Raw genomic sequence first — 15,832 nt, 5'->3', positions numbered from 1 at the left:
AGAAAGTCTAATAGGTCTGGACAATTGATGTTTATGCAATACCATGACCACACTTGAAGTGATCTGGTGCTACAGTCCACTATCATTTGAGCACAATTATGGGGACTCATTCCAGACAGAAATTGTAAATAGCTTTATCACATCCTTCCATCTTTCATATGATCAATGACGTTTATTTTTATTTATTTATTTATTTATTTATTTATTTATTTATTTGGTACATAGGGGATTGAACCCAGGAGGACTTTACCACTGAGCTACATCCCCAGAAGGTTTTTTTTTGGGGGGGGGGGATTTCAGGTGTGCACCACCACACCTGGCTCTTTGTTGATTTTTTTTCTTTTGATACGGGAATTGAACCCAGGGGTGCTTAATCATTGAGCCACATCCCAGCCCTTTTTATGTTTTACTTTGAGACAAGTTCTCACTAAGTTGCTTAGGGCCTTGCTTAACTGCTGAGGCTGGCTTTGAACTTGTGATCCTCCTGTCTCAACCTCCCAAATTATTGGGATTACAGGCTTGAGTCACCACGCTGGGCTCTTTGTTGATTTTTTTTTTTTATTCCTTCACTAAACACACTTTAAATTTACAAATGGTTAAAAGAAAGAAAAAAAAAGCATTTTAAAGGGCCAGTACATAGCACAATGAACTTGCTAAGAAATTCATCTGAATATAGGTGCCTAATGTGCTTGAATGATGGAAGGGTTTAGGGATGCTTGGGAATGATCCATAGTTCAAACTTAGACAGTCTCAACAAAAGCCAAAGAAAATAGTCATAAAAGAGCTAATTTATCCCCATCCCCACCCCACCCCGGTGCTACAGATGGAGCCCAGAGGTCTCTGTCACTGAGCTACATCTCTAACCCTTCTTATTTTTTTTGAGACAGATCCCTGCTAAGTTGCTGAGGCTGGCCTTGAACTTGTGATTCTCCTGCCTCAGTCTCCCAAGTTGCTGGGATTACAGGCATATGACACTGTGCCTGATGAGCTAGAACCCTATCTGAAAAAAACATAAATCTGATGCTAATTGAAATTACAAATTGAAATAAAAGTGATACATCTGGGAGGGAGCAAAGGGAGGTCTTTTCCATTTCTTTATATATCTAGGCCAAAAGTAAATAAGCAAAGGGAAAATACTGTAAGAATTCTTGCTTTTGGGAAGGTCTTCTCTACTTTGACCTGAATATATACAGAAATAAGAAGACACAATCTAGCCAAACTCAAGATATCCAGCTATATAAACCAATCTCCTCATTTGACTGGTGAGAGAACTGACGGCAAATGACTTTGTCAGATGGAGACTGGAACCTAAGGGCTTTTAACTTTTAGTCTCTGGCCTGCTCCATTCTATCACATTGCCATTACTCAAGGAAAAATAGGGACAAACTCCTGAGGAAATAATTCTGCAGAAGCAAAAGGCTGTATGCCCAACATTTTTCATTTCCCTGATGAAGTGGGAAATGGAAGTGTTAAGCAGGAAGTGGTTAAGTAAATTATGTTGATTTGGCATGATGAAATAATTAATTAAAATAATTGAAAATATTTCAAGGCTATGTAGAAACTCAGAAAATGTTCATGACGTAATGTTAAGTGGAGAGAAGTATGTTTTGAAATTAGAGACAATAGAGTGTTAGTTATACTAACACTGAGTACGAAATCCCAGCTCTGTCCCTTGCTAACTTTGTAGCTCTAGGGAAATCATTCAGCCACTCTGAACCTCAACTGCACTAACTCTGAAATAATACTAGTAGTATCTATCACATAGGATTGTTATGAGGCTAAGTAAAAGAATGAATGTGGTGGCACATACCAATAATCTCAATGGCTTGGGAGGCTGAGGTAGGAGGACCACAAGCTCAAAGCTGGCCTCAGCAACTTAGTGAGACCCTGTCTCAAAATAAAAAGGACTAGGAATGTGGCTCAGTGGTGAAGCACCCCTGGGTTCAATCCCCAGAACCCTCCTCCCCACCACCACCCCCAAAAAATATAAGAATGTCTGCTACTGTTTGTATTAAAATAGATATATACATAGAAATGTTCAATATGAACCACTGTTGTTACAACGATTATGCCATAAATTAACCTAACAAATGTGTTGAGCAAGGACTGGAATGTGATATAACAAAAATGATACTGCAATGGTAAAAGGACAAGATTACAAATATGCATATTTTCTATCTTCTCCAATGTTACACTGTTTTCCAATAAGGAGGAGACATTTTTAGGGGCTGGGGATGTGGCTCAAACGGTAGCGCGCTCGCCTGGCATGCGTGCAGCCCGGGTTCGATCCTCAGCATCACATACAAACAAAGATGTTGTATCTGCCGAGAACTAAAAAATAAAATATTAAAATTCTCTCTCTCTCTCAAAAAAAAAAAAAAAAAAAAAAAAGAAGAAGAAGGAGACATTTTAAATAGAGACCTGAGGGAAAAAAATCCCATACTCCGGAGCAGAGCCTAGAGCTCTTTCCTCCAGGGGCCCAGGTCATCCTGTGTCCACTTCCTAGGGCTGCTGTGGCATCTACAGAGAAGGTGAACAATAGCCTGAATTCCTTGGAAAACAAGAGGATAAATTCTAGAATCTAGAAGGTCCCATCTTGAGCAGGTCAGACCCTGAGAGAACTTTGTAGTTACCATTTGAATCAGATTTATTCATTCATGCACACATTCATTCACTCATCCATACACTTTTAGAAGCATTATTGTATGCAAAGAACTGTGCTAGAAGCTTTCAAAGAATTACCATAACCAGTAACCCAGCCTGAGTTTGGAACAATCTCCAAACTACTGTGTAAGTGAAAAAAGCAAGCTTCAGAACACTGTGTACAGAATGCTACCATTTGTATTAAAAATAGATATATAAATATACATATTTATAAATTTTTAAATGCATAGAATTGCTCTGAAAGGATATACAAGATATCAATAACAGTGATTAACTTTGGAGAGGGGACTGGAGGCTGACCTCCTTTGGGAGTTTACTTTTTATTGTATACCCTTATATTTATTGTTGAATGTCTTACCATGTATATGTATTAATTTTTCAAAACAAACAAAAAATAAAAGAAACAGCCTGGTACTGCATATACAGTGGTGAACAGGACAGAAGTTCCTTAGTCTTGGGGGAGGCAAAATGTGGAACTTGTTGGGCCACAACTAGTATGTTTTAAAATCCAGACTGTTTACATAAGTTGAAAGTTCTTTCTACAACAATTAGCTCATAGTAATTCAGCATATCATTTTACAGAGATAAAGCAGTTGGAGAATAAATACTAGTCATTTGTCAAGCTTCAGAGTGTATTAAATGATAGTTTGTACAGAGCAGGCATCTTATCTGTTTAACTTGATCAGCAGAGCATTCACTGCAGCAGTTAAGTGCCTGTTACAGCAAGCATTCTCTGATGATGACAAATGATAGCACAACCATTAAAAAAAAATCATGAAAAAGAAGATCAGAAGATACTGGACTCTGAGGGAACCATGTGTACCCTATGAAGGTTAGGCAACATTTTCTAGACAATCCTTAAAAAAAATGATGGTATTCAAATGGAAAAGTGAATCCCCATGAGAATGAATGTTTGTAGACACTGCATGTACTTTAGGACCTCACAAGCAGGTGCGATGCACAGGGTGACAAGGCATAGATGGACTCTGAAGAGAACCTGGCACTTGTGGGGCACCCCAACTCTCTGGGAAGCAGAAAAGTGGACTTCAGGATGTCTGCAAACCACTGATGAGCAGGCAGCCAGCCTAAATAGCTTTGGTCACTAAGGCAGCACAGTGGTTTGACAGGTTTGACTCACTTGTACTATCACCACAAGTAGCCCAACATGTCCATCATTCAATCTGAGTCTCAGTTTTCTTCTCTGTAAAATGGGGGATAACTGAGATCTTTGTGAGGGTTAAATTAGAGAGTCATCAAAAAGTGTCGAGCAAGATGTTGGGCATGTGAGTGGGGCTTACAACTCTATCATCTCTACTACTAAATAATGGAGCTGTGCCAGGCCAATTCTGAACTAAAGTCAGCATACAGCTGTGAATGGAAGGCATGTGCCACTCTCCAAGCCTTCAAGTATGGATTCCCCATGTTCATATAGCGTTATATAAACAAGAAGTATGGGCACATTCATGATCTCATAAAAGCCTGTGAAGGGAGTTGAGTAAGAATTACTAGTTACATTTTGAAGGAGAGAGGCCCATGGTTGAGAGTTGGTTAAGGGCAGAATCTAGGTCATGACCCAGGATTCCCAGTGGGCAGCTCACATTCTTCCACACTAGGAGAGACGGGTCTGGGTCTCTGCCTGTGCTCTAGCTACCATGTTTCTAAGCAGGAAGGAATTCAGCCATCCACTTCAAACACCTTTATCTGCCTCCTTCCTCCAGAACCTGTTTTTGCAAATGGACCTAGGGCACAGGGCTAGCTCCCTGCAATTGGAATTAGGAAAGGGACAATAGCTAAGCAGGGGCTTGCTCTGGCTTTGCAGGCAGCCAGAAACAGGCCCAACTTGCCCTCACTGCCAGCTTTGAAAGCAGGGACCATGGTGGACTTGCCAGAAAGAGCAATCATTAAAATGGTACAGATGGCCAAAATCTCTCTGAAACTGAGCAAGTGCTAACCTTTCCCACTGCCATTAGCATTTCCATCAAAAATTTGGCATTTGATAGAAGAAAAAAATGTGTTGTTTTTTCAATTGTGGAAAGACATATTTATCTGACTTAATTTATAATTGCCTCCCCTTAAAGATCACCTCTGAGTACTTAGCCAGTACTAGATCCTACTGGGCCTGGGCCCAGGCCACTTGGGTCAGATGACAGAGGACAGCCTACTCCTTGTGCTTGGGCAGGTTCTAAATCCACCACCAGTGAAAGGACAGACCTACCTCCCCAGTCTAATCCCTATTCCTCCACATCTGAGTTCTCTGTGGCAGAAAACAGACCAAGGTCTCGAATGCTGCCAGAGAATTACAGAATTCCTCCTGTTCATCCCTTTACCAGCAGAAGGTTACACTAGGTTGAAAATTACTATGTAAGAAAGATGGAGACGCTCAGAGAAGTTTGATAGGCCTTAAGGCACTAGCCCAGGGGAGACCTGGAAGGTAACTTGACTGGCACTGAGACCTCCCCCTGTTCCTTCAGAAGGTCTCTAGAGAACCAAGAAGTATGGGGTTCCTGGTTTCCTCACCACAAGTGCCAGAATCTAGAGGATCTTCCTCGGACAATAGGAAGCATTATTTTCCCTCAGAGATGGAATAAACAACGGAAGTCTGGGGGATAGACCCTCAGGTGGAGCAGGGAAGGGCCAGGCTCACTTGAAGAGGAATACAAGAGCCTACCTGTATGGTAAGAAGATTTTTTTATTTGAAATATAGTCTGAGCAACATGAGTGTAGCCGAGAGGAGGAGGGCTGGTCTGCCTGGGGCAGCAGCCTCTCTAATGGCACAGGAGCAAGAATACAAATATTCCAATGTCTGTGTGCCCCGAACCCCACTTGTCAAGAAAGGCAGACAGCAGCAGTGCAAAGACCCACCCACAGCTCCTTCTGAAGGAGATCTGGCTCTCGGCACCTGCCTTTGCCATACCTCCTGCTGTCCCTGGTTTCAAACAGGGGTGTGCTGAAGTTTCTCCCACCCACAGAGACATGATGAGCCAGTATAACAATTAGTTCTCGAGACTATTTTTGAGGAAAATAATCAAAGACAGGAAGGAAGGACAAGGTGACCAAGGGCCCTGGCCAAGCCAGGCTGGGAAGAGCTCTCCTAGAGGGACTGTCAGCACCCCTCATTCTGCTCCTTCTCAGGCTCTGAAGGAAGGAAGGAGAGCTAGTATCTGCAGGCAAATAGAGCTCTGAGGAGTCTCCTGGCTAAAGGCAGCAAGCAGGAGCCTCCTAGAAGAGCAGACGCAGAGGGGTTTCGAGCTGAGTTGACAGCACTGGAGTTGGGCCACACAGCAGCCTGGGGTTGGAAGGACACAGACAAGAGTTGGGGTACCAAGAAGCAGCACAAAGGCATAAATAACAGATGCAAATTCAGAGCTGTGAGGGTCCTGGGTGACCCCATATTTCCTGGGGTTAGGGGACACCCAGGACCCACAGCTCAGAGCAGACACTGCTCTAGGGCCCAGCGGCCACGCACACACCAGGGCAGAGCCTTTTATTTCCCACAGTCTGCACGGCAGGTGAAGGATACCGTGGCCCACCCTGACCGCACACATTGCAAAGCTTCCAGTCACACCTGAGGGGATAGTGCATGGCTGTCCTGGTCCTGAGAGGCCTGGGGTTGACTCTGAGCATCTTGGGCACTGTCCTCCTCTGGGGCCAGGCCTAATGATCTCCTTGCCCCTGGATCAGCCGACAAAGGCTCACCAGCATATTCTTCTAGTCCATTTTCTCTAGTTTCCATGGCCACCTCCTCCCCAGAGCCCTCCTCCGGCTCTGCTGCCTCCACCTTCACTTCCACTATCTCCTCCTCCTCTTCCTCTTCCTCCTGGTCTCTCACTTTGTGGACAATGAAGAGATGGCGACTGAGAGAGCTGGCAGAGGTATAGCACAAGCCACAGAGAAGACACTGGGCTGTGGAGCTGTCCACCTGGTGCTGAGGTATGTGGCTCTGAAACTCGAGCCCCGAGTCTGTGGCAAAGCTACATTTTGCACACTGAAAAAGAGACTTGTGCCTTTTGTTGGAAGAGACAGTCGTGCCATTGCTGGTGCCTGGAGCATTCCCTGCTGCGCTGACTGGTCTTTTCAGATGGTTCACCTGAAAGGAGAGAGAGCATGAGCAGAATCAAGGCCAAGCCCTTGACATGAGCCCCCAGACATGACCAGGTTAGCCAAAGGCCTCAAAGAAGACACTTCCCGGGCCAGGGTCACCCAGACCTAAACACTGGTTTGGTTCATTTCCAATCTTTGTGTATTTTTTAGTGTAACATACATGTGGCACAAACATTCCAAATATATGAACATTTTAAGGCCCTCCTACCCCATTCCCCAGGCCTGCTCTCCAAAGAACATGATAGTACCATTTTGTAGCCTCTCCAAGAGATTTTTTTTTTCCCCTGTAATTCTGGGAATTGATCCTGGGGGTGCTTCACCACTGAGCTATACCCCCAGCCCTTTTTTGTTATTTTTAGTTTTTGAGTCTAAACTGCCAAGGCTGGCTTCAAATTTAGGATCCCCTTGCCTCAGCCTTCCCAGTAGCTGGGATTACAGGTGTGTGCCACTGTGCCTGGGAAAAGTTATCCTATGCACATACAAAAATAAAGCTATTGTCTTTTACAAAATGAATCATGTGCCATGCACACTTCTCTTCACCCTTCAGTTTTTACTTAACAACATATACTGGAGCTTGTCTCCATGAAAGCACACACAGAGGCTTCATTCTTCTAATGGCAGCACACTGACCCATTGTGGGAATGACAGTCCCCACTGGCAAACATTGGTTGAGTTCTATCTTTGTTACTACACACAGCAGTGCAGTGAACATCCTTGAACACACTTCTTTATGCCCAAGACCAAAGCTTTCTACAGATAAGCCCCAGAAACAGAATTGCTGGATCAGAAAGTATGTGCATTTTGGGGGGAAGGGAGAATGCACATTTTCCTTATGGAAAGAAAATATTGATTGCACCCTACCTACTAAGTGTGAAAGGGCCTTTGCCATCAAGCACCACTCTGAATAGACCAAGAAAGTTTTGAGAATGCCTTGGAACTCCAGGCAGCCCTCAGAGTTTCTCAGACATGGCAAGAGTCTGCAGTTAGGAGGGGATATAGGCTGCTCCAAAGTATAGCAAAAATAGGAATAGGGCACAGAATAGAGATGAAGTCAAGGAAAGGGCCTAGATAGCAGGTCTAGACCTGGCTTTTCCCATAACTAGTCAGACAGGGAGGTAACTAACACTGACGTCATGACTCTCACCTGACAGGGCAGCCCTGCCTCACAGGACTGCTATGAAACAGAAGCAAGATGGTGTCTGTGAAAATGCTCCAATGTCCACGGAGCACACACACACTGAAGAAGGGGTGGTTACAGTTACAGGGAAACAATAGCAACAGAAGGCTGACAGGCCATGTTGTCCTGTTCTCTACTTGTGTGCATTCCCCATGTAAGTAACAGACTAGAGTGACCCACACTAAGGGAAGTTATCACAGGTTGCTCCATGGCTATGAGTACCAATGGGCTCCCTGTGCTCTTCCTAATGACTCCCAAACCCCAGGCCTAACTGAGTAGGCAGCCCACACTCACCTGAGGGGAATGTGCACCTGGAGGTCTGACTTTGGATGTCTGGCTCAAGTCAGGGTTTCTGATGCCATGCATAAGGCTGATGTGGCTCTCTAGGAGTGAGGGCCGAGGAAAGCTGGGGCTGTCCTCAGAGCAGTACCTACAAGAGCCAGCCAGAGAAATGGGGTAAGACTCCAGGCTGCAGGCTTCCTTGGTGCTCTTCAAATGAACACCAGGAAGAATGAAGCAGGCAGACAGCTGTGTCCTTAGACGGCCTGGTACTGGCACCAGGTGCTCCCAGTGAGATCCAGACAGCAAGCCAGTCAAGGTGGCAGACAATAGCAGGTCAGCCTGCCTGCACATTTGCCACCTGGCCCTCAGCCACCATCTTGCTCCCTGATATCACTGCCCAGAAGCCTCAGTGCTGGGCTAGTGGTCAGAGTGAAAGGACCAGGGTACATGCTGAAGCATGGGCAGATGATCACGGAGTGGGGCAAGAATGCATCACATTACCTCATTCTTTTTAAACCTCAGGGTCCCTCACAACTGGCTATGTTGGCTGGGGCTGAGGAGATGGAGAAAGCTCAGGAGCCACCAGGTCTTGGAAGCTGGTATCTCCCTGACTTCTGAATTAGTGACAGTGTTTTTCAAGTTAGAAACTCATTCATCTCCTGCCTCAGACTCCTGATCTCGCAGCAGAGAAAAGCCCTAGAGGGGCCACAGGCAATCCTGAATTTTAGGCCTGTTCCCCTCCACCTCCAGGGACTCACCCACAAGTATAGACCTTCTTTACTGTGTCATGGTTGTTGCGGATGTGTTTGCGCAGGCTGTTAGGGGTATGGAACGACTGTTCACACTGCCGACACGGGTACCGCTTCAATGTCTAAGGGAAGAGGTGACAAGTCACAAAGCATCAGAACCAGAAGATAGTTCTAGGTGCATCTTTATTCTCACATGATATTGTCAGAAAGGAAGATGCCCCCAAAGACCTCAATGTCTGTGGCACCAACCTGCCCTAAGTACCAGGAACCCTATGGGGTCAGCCACATAAGGGGGTCTTAACTTCACAGGACAAAAGTCCAGTGACTCTTGCACTGTACTGTGACCTTGTGGCTGCACTTACCCGACCATGACTCTTTTTCATGTGGGACACATAGCTTTCTCGATCGGGAACCCATTCCTGGCACTCCTGGCAGGTCCAGCCAATGCTCCTCAGCCGAGGCCTAGCTTCAACCCTTCGATGGGCTTCGGGCCTACCCCAGCGGCCAGAGGGCAGGGAACTGCCCCGTCCAGCCACACTGGTAGCTGGGGACTCAGTGGGAACTCGGGAGCCAGGGCGGCTGGAGGACGTGTCCGCTGAAGACTGGAGGCTTGATAGCTCGTCCACGTTTCGGGGAACACCGTGGGTGCTCTGGGGATGGGGAGAGCGATTACTGACTGGGCGGGGGAAAGATTCACAGAGTCAGACCCCCGGCCTGAGGTACCCTCCTCCCCAGCCTCCACCCCCAAGGCAGCCCACCTTGACGTGTTGCATCAACTCTGGCTTCTGTAGGAATAGGAGTGGGCACTCAGGGCACTTGAAGACACCTGCCTGCGCCTTGCTGACATTCTGGTAAAAATGCTGCTGAATGTGCCTCTTCTTGTTGAAGACCATTTCACAGGAGCACTTATAAATGAGCCTGATGAGACAAGCCCCAGGGTATGAGGCAGCCAAGGCTCTGCTGCAGAACCACACAGCCCCTCACCCCTTCTCTGCTCTCTCTGAACCACAGTTAGGTTTGGGAAAGCACTACCCTGAGCCACTGTAGATACTCCCCTGCCTAAGGATGTCTTCAACAGTCTCCAGGTATCTCTGCCTCTAGCCTCAGCTTCCCAGTCCATCCCTAAACCACCCCTTACAGCACCCAGGCCACTCCTCTCTGCCCCACAGAACCCACTGGCCTTGGAGCTGCACTTACTGGGAGGGTCTGTGGGGCTGTGTGGGGTGCTGGGTGGCACTGTGGTCCGCGGTACTGCTGGCAGTCTTGAAGGCCATGGGGCAGAATGCACATTTGTGGAAAACCTGACAGTGTCGCTCCTGGATGTGGCTTTTCAGCAAGGCCAAGGTCAGGTGGACAACACCACAGTGGATACACCTGGATGACAGAGGGGAGGGAATGTTAGACCCAGGGGTGGAGCTGGAAGAGGAGGGTTAGAGGACAGGAAAAGAGCCACCTCACAGAAATTTTCTCTACCTCACTGAGGCACTCAGGCTTCCATCTTCCATACAAACATCCTGAGAGCATGCTTGCTGCAATTAGGCACAGCACAGATACCCATGGTTCCTTAAGCCCAAGATCATGCCTGGTAGAGAAGGAGGGAGAAACCCCACCTCTCCCTCTACTGGCCAGAGAATATGCTTCTGCAGCCATTAACCTGAGCCCACCAAAGAGAAGGTGGGAGAGGCAAGGGAGGAGAATGATTTAGTAGTGACATAAACAGTATTGATTTAAAGTGTGACCCAACTATAGAAGTCCAGAAGGAGGCTGCAGAAAGCCTTTGCCTTTCCCTGGGCTGGTATTGAGTTAGCAGGGATACCACCTAATGAAATGTGCAGTCAGGAAATGCTTTGCTCACCTAATAATCAATAGAGTAAAACAAACAACTCTTAGAGATCAGCAGGAGGTACTCCAAAGCAGCATTCTCCAGTGGCATTTACTGTGATAAAGGAAATGTTCTGTGCTGTACTGTCCACATGGTTGTTTAAATTTAAATCAATGAAATCAAATTAAAAGTCCCACTTCTTAGCTGCACTGGCCACATTGCAAGCATTCAATAGCCACGCATGACTGGCACCATTCTGGACAGTGCAGCTCTAAAGTGTCGTGACAACTCCTTGGTATCCAGACTGCAGTTAACTTTTTATTTATTTTTCTCCCTACCAATCTGTATTTTCTAAGTTTTGTTTGGTATATATACATTTTTATTATGTATGAAAAAATAAAATAAGGAATCATCTTAAGTCATTTTCTAAAATCAAGGCCATGTAAAACACTTCTTCAACCTGCCTGCACACTTGCCACCTGGCCCAGCACTTTTCTCTTAAAAAAAAAAAATCAATAAGATGACAAATAACCTAATTTTAAAAATGGGCAAAGGATCTGACTAGACATGTCTCAAAACATCTCTCTAGAAATAGTCTTTCTTTTTTCAGTATTAGAGAAAAGGAGTGTTTCCTCCTATCTGTAAACACACATAGGGGTTTCCCTTCATGAGAGAATACCTTCTCTGCTCCCTGCTGTTTCTTTTTATCTTTCTTTTGTAGCAATGTTGCTAGCCACTCTGACTTTGACTTGCCAGGAGGCATTAGAAGAGAGATTCTTGCTTTACTCAAAGGACCTGCTTTCACTTAAGTAAATTCTTTTACTAGTGTCTAGTGTGGTGGTGCACACCTGTAATCTCAATCTCAGGAGCTCAGGCAGGAGGATGGCAAGTTCAAGGTCAGTTTCAACAATTTAATGAGACTGCCTCAAAATTAAAAAAGGGTAGGGGGGTGAACGCCTATAATCCCAGTGACTCAAGAGGCTGAGGCAGGAGAATGACAAGTTTGAGGCCAGCCTCAGCAATTTAGCAAGACCCTGCCTCAAAATAAAAATAAAAAGAGCTGGGAATATAGTTTGGCAGTGCAGTGCTCCTGGGTTCAACCCCCAGTACCAGTACCAGAAAAGAAGAAGAATTCTTTGACTCCTGAATGTCAACCTTTATTATATTAGCCCATTTCCACAATCCACATAATCATCCCAGAATTCTGATAAATTCTTTTTTTTTTTCCTTGTATGGGCAGGGTTTGAGGGGTAAAGGAGAATAGAATCACTTCTGCAAATCTCAGCAATGACAATCAACCTGTAGAACTAGAAAGTTATTTGCATTAAACTATGAAGCCCATTCAGTACTAAAATTATACATACTTTAAATTACAAAGATTCTATACAAATTATTCATTTATTTCTTTTCTCTCCTGGGAAACAAAATAATGAAATTGAAGGACCTTGGTTCAATCTTCAGAAAAAGAAAAAAAAGAAAGTGAAACCAACTTCTAGCACACAGAAGTATTTCCACACTGCAAGATATTATGAGGAAAAAAGTCACATGTTCCAAATTCATCCAAAGTGGACAAACCTGATGTGTGTTAAGTGGTTTTATATTACAGTTTTTGCTAAATTCCTACAGAAACAACTTAAATGTACTTTTCACAAATGCCACAGAGAATTCGTTCTATTTATCCAACAGATGTTCTTTGAGAAACCTCACTAAAGGCAGAACATAAAGGACAGAGCTGGGGCTGTACTAGGTAGTAGACCACCTGCCTGCTAAAGTGATAAAAGAACATGAAAAGTAGCCTTCATCACAAGCAAAGTAGCCTCTGTGAAGGACTGAATCCAGCAGGGTTTACAAATTGATGAAAAAGCATCCATAAAAGAAATCCAACTTTGTGACACAAACTTTGACCGCATTTTAAAATAGACAACAGCATCATATTTGTGAAATATGAGAAGTTTCAGAAAAAAAGAATGTAAAATATTTAACTTCACTAATGATCACAAATAAGAAAATAATATATTATTAAAATAGTCTGTGGGCTGGGGTTGTGGCTCAGTGGTGGAGTGCTTGCCTAGCATGTGTAAGGCACTGGGTTCGATTCTCAGCACTACATAGAAATAAATAAAAAATAAAGGTCCATTGACAATTAAAAAAATATTAAAAGAAAAAAAAATTTAAAAGTCTAATCTTGCTTCCTTATGATATTATTGGCTATTCTCCAAATTATTAACAAAGAGGCTGGGGATATAGCTTAGTTGGTAGAGTGCTTCCCTTGCATGCACAAGGCCCTGGATTCAATCCCCAGCATCACAGGAAAAAAAAAAAAAAAAAAGAATCAAATATCAACAAAGAACAGAAAAAGTTTTAAAATTTGAATATAATGTATATATATACACACACACATATAAAAATATAAATTATGTATATACACATATAGACTTTTTTATATTGTCTTTAAGAAAACGCAAAAATAGTGTAAACATTAAAAAATGTAAAACTCTTTAGTACAGCTCAATAAAATGGAACATAGGTATCTTTTTAAAGTCTACTTTTAAAAAGCATTAACACCAAGAGTGGAGAGAAATACTTGCTCATCATATCTAACAAAGAATTTATATCCAGAATGTATAAAGTAAGTCTTACAATTCAATAACATGACAGGGGATAGGAATGTGGCTCAGTGGGAGAGTGCTTGCCTAGCCTGCAGAGACCCTGGGTTTAAAGCCCAGCACTTTTCTCTTAAAAAAAAAATCAATAAGATGACAAATAACCTAATTTTAAAAATGGGCAAAGGATCTGACTAGATATGTCTCAAAAGAAAATATAAAATGACCAAAAGGTACTTGAAAAGATGCTCATGCCCAATATCATTATCTATTAAGAGAACTGTAAATTTTCATAAGGATAGTTACAACCAAAAGTCAGACAATAATGAGCATTGGTAAGGATACAGAGGGGTAAGGATACACAGAGGTCAAAAACTTCATGAATTCCTGATAGGATGTAAAAATGATGCAACCACTTTCAAAAACAATCTGGCATCTCCTCAAAAAGCTAAACATGGCTGGGTATAGTGGTGCACGCATACCTGTAATCCCAGTGACTCAGGAGGCTGAGGCAGGAGGATTGGGAGTTCAAAGTCAGTCTCAGCAATTTAGTGAGGCCCTAAGCAACTTAGTGACACCCTATCTCAAAATAAAAAATAAAAAGGGCTACGGATGTAGCTCAGTGGTTAAGTATCCTTGGGTTCAATCCCTGGGACTAAAAAAAAAAAAAAAATTAAACAAGATTCGACCCAACTATTGCACTCCTAGGTACACACTCAAAAGGAAGGAAAACAGGTCTAGAGATGGAGCACTTGCCTAGTGTGTTCATGACCCTGGATTCAATCAGCATCACAAAAAGAAAAGAAACATGTTCACACAATATGTACATTTATGTTCATAGGCAGAAAATGGAAATAATCCAAGTATCTAACAACTGATGAATGGAAAAAAAATGTGTATACCAAGACAACGAAATATCATCCTGCCATGAAAAGGAATGAAATACTGATACATGTTACAATATGTGTGAATCTTATAACATTATGCTAAGACCATGTTTACATGAGTTCATTTATATGAAATGTCCAGAATAGGTAAACCTATGAAACAGAGACAGAAAGAAAATTTGTGAAGGGATGGAAATATTGGTGAACGTGGGGTTTCTTTTAGGGGGCTGAAAATGTTCTGAAATTATCTGTGGCAACTGTACAACTCTGTGAATATACTTAAGACCACTGTATTATATACAATACTTTAAATGGGTGAATAGTATGGCATGCAAATTATATAAAAATTACAAGAAAATGAATAGTTGACTTAGTTGTATGTCTTCTGAGTTCAACTACAGATCACTGAAGATTTTAGTGTCACTCTCTTCAGTAATTTCTCTGCTGAATCACAACATTTTTTTATCTAACATATTTTTTATCTATCATGCCTTACAAAAAAGTCTTCATAACTGAATTACTATTGAGACACGATGTATTCTTTTACTCTTACAGAAAAAAATAAAATACTTAATTAAAAAACAAAATAAAGTGCTATGAATACATCTGTACAACTGAAAATTTCTTGGATTCAAGATTCAAAGATAGGAGCTGTGAGTGGAGCTCAGCAGTAAAGCATTTGCCTATGCAAGCATGAGGCCCTGGGTTAAATTTCCAGCACTGCAAAAAAAAAAAAAAATCAAAATACATTGGAGAAAGGATAACTTCTTCAACAAATAGTGCTGGAAAACTGGAAATCCATATGTAGCAAAATGAAATTCAACCGCTATTGCCCACCATGCACAAAACTCAACTCAAAGTGGATCAAGGACCTAGGAATTAGACCAGAGACCTGGCATCTAATAGAAGAAAAAGTAGGCCCAAATCTTCATCATGTCAGATTAGGCCCTGACTTCCTTAATAAGACTCCTAAAGCACAAAAAATAAAATCAAGAATCAATAAATGGTATGGATTCAAACTAAAAAGCTTCTTCTCAGAAAAAGAAATAATTCCTGAGGTGAAGAGAGAGGCTACATATGGGAGCAAAGTTTTACCACACACACATCAGACAGAGCACTAATCTCCAGGATGTATAAAGAAATCAAAAAACTTAATACCAAAACAACAACAACAACAAAAAACAACCCAATCAATAAATGGTCTAAGGAACTGAACAGAAACTTTTCAGAAGATGACATACAGCGGTTAACAAATATATGAAAAAGTGTTCAATATCTTCAGTAATTAGAGAAATGCAAATCAAAATTACTCTAAGATTTCATCTCACCCCAGTAAGAATGCCAGTTATAGTAAGTGTTGGAGAGGATGTGGGAGAAAAGGTACTTTCATACAATGCTGGTGGGACTGCAAATTGGTGCTACCACTTTGGAAAGCAGTGTGGAGATTCCTCAGAAAACTTAGAATGGAACCACCATTTGACCCAGCTATCCCACTCCTCGGTCTATACTCCAAGGACTTAAAATCAGCATACTATGGTGCATAACCA

The 15,832-nt window shown here is 42.9% G+C and overlaps 2 protein-coding genes across 3 annotated transcripts in view; one reads left to right on the top strand and one right to left on the bottom strand.

Annotated features, from left to right (window-relative positions):
- Positions 1-15,832, top strand: part of ZNF774 (zinc finger protein 774) — a 286,859-nt gene that overhangs the window by 19,049 nt on the left and 251,978 nt on the right. The gene's annotated exons all lie outside the window — the stretch shown is intronic.
- Positions 5,336-15,832, bottom strand: part of ZNF592 (zinc finger protein 592) — a 50,008-nt gene continuing 39,511 nt past the window's right edge. For both annotated transcript variants that reach the window (XM_081290856.1, XM_081290855.1), the window contains exons 4-9: positions 10,171-10,347; positions 9,732-9,891; positions 9,336-9,623; positions 8,983-9,095; positions 8,237-8,372; positions 5,336-6,751 (exon numbers count right to left, since the gene is read on the bottom strand). In XM_081290856.1, coding sequence (XP_081146982.1) covers positions 6,224-6,751; positions 8,237-8,372; positions 8,983-9,095; positions 9,336-9,623; positions 9,732-9,891; positions 10,171-10,347 — 1,402 coding nt within the window. In that variant the 3' untranslated portion in view covers positions 5,336-6,223. The remainder of the gene's footprint in view (positions 6,752-8,236; positions 8,373-8,982; positions 9,096-9,335; positions 9,624-9,731; positions 9,892-10,170; positions 10,348-15,832) is intronic.

Source organism: Spermophilus citellus, assembly GCF_964194105.1.
Source record: "Spermophilus citellus genome assembly, chromosome: 4".
NCBI lineage: Eukaryota > Metazoa > Chordata > Mammalia > Rodentia > Sciuridae > Spermophilus > Spermophilus citellus.
This window is presented reverse-complemented; position numbering and strand designations above follow the sequence as displayed.